The sequence below is a fragment of the Hyla sarda genome, chromosome 4 (assembly GCF_029499605.1).
Source record: "Hyla sarda isolate aHylSar1 chromosome 4, aHylSar1.hap1, whole genome shotgun sequence".
In the NCBI taxonomy this organism is placed as follows: domain Eukaryota; kingdom Metazoa; phylum Chordata; class Amphibia; order Anura; family Hylidae; genus Hyla; species Hyla sarda.
The window spans coordinates 8,552,128-8,559,727 of NC_079192.1; the positions used below are offsets into that span (position 1 = coordinate 8,552,128).

Here is a 7,600-nt window from a genome sequence, read left to right on the forward strand (position 1 = left end):
TCGACACTTGCATCATTTCTTGGTAAAAAAAATTCAAAAATTTGATGAAAAAATTGAAAATGTAGTATTTTTCTAACTTTGAAGCTCTCTGCTTGTAAGGAAAATAGACATTCCAAATAAATTATATATTTATTCACATATAAAATATTATCTACTTAATGTTTCCATCATAAAGTTGACATGTTTTTACTTTTGGAAGACATCAGAGGGCTTCAAAGTTCAGCAGCAATTTTCTAATTTTTCCCAACATTTTTAAAATCTGAATTTTTCAGGGACCAGTTCAGTTTTAAAGTGGATTTGAAGGGCCTCCATATTAGAAATACCCCATAAATGACCCCATTATAAAAACTGCACCCCTCAAAGTATTCAAAATGACATTCAGTAATATTGTTAACCCTTTAGGTGTTTCACAGGAATAGCAGCAAAGTGAAGGAGAAAATTCAAAATCTTAATTTTTTTACACTCGCATGTTCTTGTAGACCTAGTTTTTGATTTTTTACAAGGGGTATTAGGAGAAAAAAAGATTTGTAGCCCAATTTCTCTCGAGTAAAGAAATACCTCAAATGTGTATGTGAAGTGTTCTGCGGGTGCAGTAGAGGGCTCGGAAGGGAAGGAGCAACAATGGGATTTTGGAGAGTGAATTTTGCTGAAATGGTTTTTGGGGGTCATGTCGCATTTAGGAAGCCCCTATGGTGCCAGAACAGCAAAAATAAAACACATGGCATACTACTGTTGAAAAATAGCTAATGGAGAAGAAAGCTGCCCGGCACTCCCTGTGTGAATGGGAACGAATGGGATGGCATGTAGTAACCAGGGGAAACCAAATTATCTTCGGCAGTGGTGCTCTATTTCAGAAAATACAGACCCTCTGTCTGTGGAAGCGCAATCGCACAATTGCCACCTGGCAGAGCACACTGGTGTCCGTACGGTCAATAGACTGATGTTCTGCATTTTACCTGCACCAAGAATGAAATAAAAGTCTTCATGCACAGCGGTGAGTCACCTTTCTGCTTTTCTTGCACTTGTGCATATATTACTATTTTGGAAGCTACACCCCTCAAATCATGTAACAAGGGGTACAGTGAGCCTTAACACCCCACAGGTGTTTGATGACTTTTCGTTAACCCCTTAAGGACCAAGGACATATGAGTACGTCCTTGGTCCCGCTCCCGTGATATAACGCGGGGTCCCACGGTGACCCCACATCATGTCGCGGCGGGCTCGGCGTCATAGTGAAGCCTGGACCCACCTCTAATAGCGCGCGGCACTGATCGCGGTGCCACGCGCTATTAACCCTTTAGCCGCGCGCTCAAAGCTGAGCCACGCAGCTAAAAGTGAAAGTAAAAGTGCCCGGCTAGCTCAGGGAGCTGTTCGGGATCGCCGCGGTATAATCGCGGCATCCCGAACAGCTGTACTACAGGAGGAAGGTCTCTTACCTTCCTTCCTGCAGTCCAATCGCCGAAAACCCTGATCAATGCATCCCTATAGAGATGCATTGAACACAGTTAAAGATCAGTAAATGCAATGTTATAGGCCCCTATGGGGGCTATAATATTGCAAAAGAAAAGTGTAAAAAAATCATTAACTCTTTGAATTATCCCTTCCCCTAATAAAAGGTTGAATCACCTGGCATTTCCAATAATAAAAAAAAACAGTGTAAATAAATACAAAAATGAACATATGTGGTATTGCCACGTGCGGAAATGTCCGATTTAAAAAAATTTCTAAGTCCAAAATAGCGTATTTTTGGTCACTTTTTATATCATGAAAAGATGCATAAAAAGCGATCAAAAAGTCAGATCAATGTAAAAATGGTACCGACAAAATCTTCAGATCTCGGCGCAAAAAATGAACCCTCATAGCGCCCTTAACACGGAAAAATAAAAAAGTTATAGGGGTCAGAAGATGACAATTTTAAACGTATCCATTTTCCTGCATGTAGTTATGATTTTTTTCTGAAGCAATACAAAATCAAACCTATACAAGTAGGGTATCATTGTAACCGTATGGACCTAGAGAATAAAAATAAGGTGTCAGTTTTACCGAAAAATGTACTACGTAGAAACGGAAGCCCCCAAAATTTACAAATGGCTGTATTTTTTCAATTTTGTCGCACAATGATTTTTTTTCCCGTTTTGCCGTACATTTTTGGGTAAAATGACTGATATCATTACAAATTAGAATTAGTGGCGCAAAAAATAAGCCATAATACAGATTTTTAGGTGCAAAATTTTAAGAGTTATGATTTTAGGTAAGATAAGGAGGAAAAAACGAAAGAGCAAAAACTGAAAAACACCCGGTCATTAAGGGGTTGTAAATGAAATTTTTTTTCACTAAAGTGCAGTTTTTTCCCCCAAATTTACCATTTTTACAAAGGGTAAGGGGAGAAAAGGCCCCCCAAAATTTGTAACCCTATCTCTTCAGGAAATACCCCATGTAATGACATAAAATGCTCTGCGGCCGAAGAGAAGGAGTGACATATAGCTTTTGGAAAGCAAATTTAGCTGAAATGTTTTTTTTGGGGCGGGCATGTCACATTTAGGAAGCCCCTATGTTGCCAGAACAGGAAAAAAAAAACCTCATGACCTATTATTTTGGAAACTACACCCCTCAAGGAATGTAGCAAGAAGTTCAGTGAGACTTAACACCCCACAGGTCTTTGACAACTTTTTGTTAAAGTTGAATGTGTTAATGAAAAAATAATAATTTCACTAAAATTTAGTTTTTCCCAAAAAATTTTACATTTTTACAAGGTGTAATAGGAGAAAATGCCCCCCAAAATGTGTAACCCCAATGTCTTCTGAGTATGGAAATACCCCATGTGTGGACGTAGCGCACTACAATGCTCAGAAGAGGAGGAGCGCCATTGAGCTCATGGAGATAGAATTTGTTTGGAATGGGGCCATGTGCGGTTACAAAGTCCCCAGAACAGTGGACCCTACCCAGACGTTACCCCATTTTGGAAAATACACCCATCACAGAATTTAATAAGGAGTGCAGTGAGCATTTACACCCCACTGGCATTTGACAGATCTTTGGAATAGTGGGCTGTGCAAATGAAAAATTACATTTTTAATTTTTACGGACCACTGTTCCAATAATCTGCCAGACACCTGTGGGGCGTAAATGCTCACTGTACCCCTTATTACATTCTGTGAGGGGTGTAGTTTCCAAAATGGGTCACATGTGGGGGGTCCATTGTTCTGGCACTATGGGGGCTTTGTAAAAACATGTGACCTTCAATTCCGGACTAATTTTTTCTCCAAAAGCCCAATGGCGCTCTTTCTCTTCTGAGCATTGTAGTTCACCCGCAGAGCACTTTACATCCACATATGAGGTATGGTCTTACTCAGAAGAAATGGGGTTACAAATGTTGGGGGGCTTTTTTCCTATTTTCCCTTGTGAAAAGGAAAAATTTAGGATAACACAAGCATCTTAGTGAAAACAATTTTTTTTTTCATTTTCCCATCCATTTTCGTCAAACATCTGTGGGGTGTTAAGGCTCATTATACCCCTTGTTACGTTCCGTGAGGGATCTAGTTTCCAAAATGGGGTCACACGTGGGTATTTGTCAGAACCGCTGTAAATCAGCCACCCTGTGCAAATCACTAGTGTTGAGCGGCATAGGCCATATTCGAATTCGCGAATATTCGCGAATATATGGACGAATATTCGTCATATATTCGCGAATATTCGCATATTCGTTATATTGTTTTATTTTCGCATATGCGAAAAGTTCGCGTATACGAAAGTTTGCGTATACGAAAATTAGCATATACGAAATTAGCATACGCGAAAATTTGCATATGCGCAAATTAGCATATGCTAATTTTCGCATATGCGAATTTTCGCACGCCAGTCTCACACAGTAGTATTAGAGCCTTCTTTACACCACACAAGCTGGAAGCAGAGAGGGATGATCACTGTGATGTGTACTGTGAAGAAGAAAAAAAAAATATTCGTAATTACGAATATATAGCGCTATATTCGCGAAATTCGCGAATTCGCGAATATGCGATATTCGCGAATAATATTCGAATTGCGAATATTCGCGAGCAACACTACAAATCACCAATTTAGGCCTCAAATGTACATGGTGCGCTCTCATTCCTGAGCCTTGTTGTGCACCCGCAGACCATTTTACGCCCACATATGGGGTATTTCCGTACTCAAGAGAAATTGTGTTACAAATTTTGGGGGTCTTTTGGGGCAAAACTGGCATGTTAGTGTAACATTTTATATTTCATTACGCTAACAGGCTGTTGCAGACCCCCATCCTTTCCTTTTCATAAGGGGTAAATGGAGAAAAAGCCAAAATGTGCAGTGCAATTGCTTCTGAGTACGGAAATACCCCATATTTGGCCCTAAACTGTTTCCTTGAAATACGACAGGGCTCCAAAGTGAGAGAGCGCCATGCACATTTGAGGACTTAGGGATTGCATAGGGGTGGACATAGGGGTATTCTACACCAGTGATTCCCAAAACAGTGTGCCTACAGGTGTTGCTAAACTCCCAGCATGCTTGGACAGTCAGTGGTTGTCCGGAAATGCTGGGAGTTGTTGTTTTGCAGCAGCTGGAGGCTCCGTTTTGGAAACACTGCCGTATGATACGTTTTCATTTTTATTGTAGGGGACAGTGTAAGGGGGTGTATATGTAGTGTTTTACCCTTTATTATGTGGTAGTGTAGTGTAGTGTTTTAAGGTACATTCGCATTGGCGAAGGTTTACGGTGAGTTTCCCGCTAGGAGTTTGCACTGCCGAGGAAAATTTGCCACAGCTCAAACTTGAAGCAGGTAACTCACTGTAAACCCACCCATGTGAATGTACCCTGTACATTCACATGGGGGGGCAAACCTCCAGCTGTTTCAAAACTACAACTCCCAACATGCACTGACAGACCGTGCATGCTGGGAGTTGTACTTTTGCAACAGCTGGAGGCACACTGGCTGGAAAATCTGTATTTTCCAACCAGTGTGCCTCCTTCTGTTTCAAAACTACAACTCCCAGCATGTACTGATCGCCGAAGGGCATGCTGAGAGAGGAAGTTATGCAACAGCTGGAGGTACGCAACAATAAGTCCCAGCATTTCAAGACAGCTGTTTGGGCATTCTGGGAGTTATAGTTTTGCAAGATCTGAAGGACCAGGTACGCCCTTGGTCCTTAAGTACCAGGGCATCAGGGCGTTACTGTACGCCCGAGGTCCTTGAGTGGTTAAACTGCTTCCATAAAAATTAAATAACAAGTAATCAAAAACATCATGTTACTGCAAAATTGTACCATAAAAACTTCTACTTCTACTGAATTGGCTTAAAATTGTACAAAAATATTTAATAACCAACTGGGTTGAGCAGGAAGAGGGTCAGATGTTTTGAGCATTCTCAATTAAGAAAAAGAGATTCTTTAAGTCAAAATGAAATTGGATTTGCCAAAACCGGACTACGATTTTCATTGACATTTTTTTAGTAAATTGAAGACTGCATAGAATTTTTTCAAAAAAGTTTTAGGATTTTCTGCATTAGCAATTTTCACACGTTTTGATCACATTATTATTATTTTTTTTCACCAAAACCAGGAGTAAAATCAATCCAGAAAGAAAAGAATAATGGCATTTTTAAGACCATTTGTGTTGGATTCACTCCTGATTTGGGTAATAAAATAAAATAACCAAAATAAGGCCCAAATTGAAGACGCATATACTGTATGTGTGAACACAACCTTATTGTCCCCTCATTATTATTCTGGTTCTTTTCACTACTTTCTTCATAGCTCTTTTGATTTCCGGGTTCTTTAGGCTGTAGATAATTGGGTTCATAAATGGAGTCACCACAAAATACAGAAGAGATAGGTACAAATTCACATCACTATGGCTATTATCAGATGGAATTATGTAAACTGTGATGAGGGTCCCATAATAGGTGCACACTGTGGTCAGGTGGGAGCTACATGTGGAGAAGACTTTTTTTCTTCCAGTGGAGGAAGAAATATTCACTATAATGATAAATATGTAGATATATGTCATAATAATGAAAGCAAATGGACAGAGTACTATGATGATGGAGAAGATAAAGTCTTCCATTATGAAAACAGAGGTATCAGAAGATGATAATTCTACAATTGGGTGAAGATCACAGACAAAATGGTCAATAGTATTCAGGCCACAAAACTCAAACTGACTTATTGAGACCATTTCAATTGACACTACAATGACCACCGAAGACCAAGATACAAAGATGAGCTGCACACATCTCTTAGGGTTCATCAAAAAGGTATAATGAAGGGGGTTGCAGATAGCTAAATATCGATCATAAGACATTACGGCCAACAGGGAACACGGAATAGTCACAAAAATACCAAAACAAAAAAGCTGAAAGAGGCAAACAATGACAGAAATGACTGCTCCCTCCTTAAGTATTATGTCCAACATAAATGGTACCACAGTGGTGGTGAGAAGAAGATCGGCCACAGCTAGATGTTTGAGGAAGTAAAACATTGGAATCTGTAGATGGTCAATAAATGACACCAATAGGATGATCAAAAGGTTCCCGACCACTATCACAGTGTAAATGACAAGTAGGACGATGAAAAATAAAATTCTAAAGTTATTAAGATTGCAGAATCCCAAGAGGTGAAACTCTGTGACTTTTGTCTTATTTTTTCCACACATTTTTAAAACCTTTAACCTATGAATGGAAGAAAATGGTTACTACAGTATTATACTGGCAGATATGATGCTTTTTGGTATATAATATAGTATATTATTTAATATTCCATGTTTATTGATTTGGAGTTAAGAATTTTTTTTTTATAAAACAATGGGACAAACTGTTTGTAACATATTCAAATATGAAAAGATTATGCTCACTACTTCTACTACTATTATTGCTACTACCACTACTACTACTACTACTACTACTACTACTACTACTACTACTACTACTACTACTACTACTACTAATAATAATAATAATAATAATAAAAATTAATTTGTGTCTAGAATGGTCATTTTTCTTTAGATGTCCCAGATGGGGCACATATCTGACTCATTGCCTCTGACCTGTTACCAAAATCTTATGTGTTGGGGCCAATAAATCCAGACATCATATATGAATCTCAGATGGGGCTCACTTGATTGTCATACTTTTGGGTAAGAAATTCGAGGGAATTGTGGTGTGTTGATTGATCCTCCCGGTTTGTATCCTGCTATGGAGCAATAAAGAAACTTTGTTGGCAAACTAGCCCCCTGTGTGCCGCCTTCTCTTTCTCTCCAGTGGGTGAGTTACAAACATAGACTTTATGCTTGGCGTTCACCAGAGACCATCTTGTGGAAGTACAACAGGTGGAGCGGTGCCGACTCAATCTCTCTATTGTTTATGTTACAACAACAACTTGCAGGCCTGGGGCAATGATTTTTTCCACCCTAGGCAAAAGCTAATTTTGCCGCCCCTTGACCCTGCCCATTGGCTCTGCTTATTGACACATCCACCTTACTACTGGGGTGACACACTGTAACAAACCTCCTCATGTAATCACCTTACTACTTGGGTGGCTGGGTTTAGCTGGATGGGCGGTTGCTTGGCAATCTGGCTAACTTTATTGCTGCG

General features: G+C 39.5%; 1 protein-coding gene across 1 annotated transcript; it reads right to left on the reverse strand.

The window, feature by feature from the left end:
• Positions 1 to 5,715: 5,715 nt before the first annotated feature.
• LOC130367215 (olfactory receptor 11L1-like) lies at positions 5,716 to 6,663 on the reverse strand. The gene has a single exon (XM_056569618.1). The coding sequence runs from the start codon at positions 6,661 to 6,663 to the stop codon at positions 5,716 to 5,718; it is 948 nt and encodes a 315-aa protein (XP_056425593.1).
• Between the last annotated feature and the right edge of the window lie 937 nt (positions 6,664 to 7,600).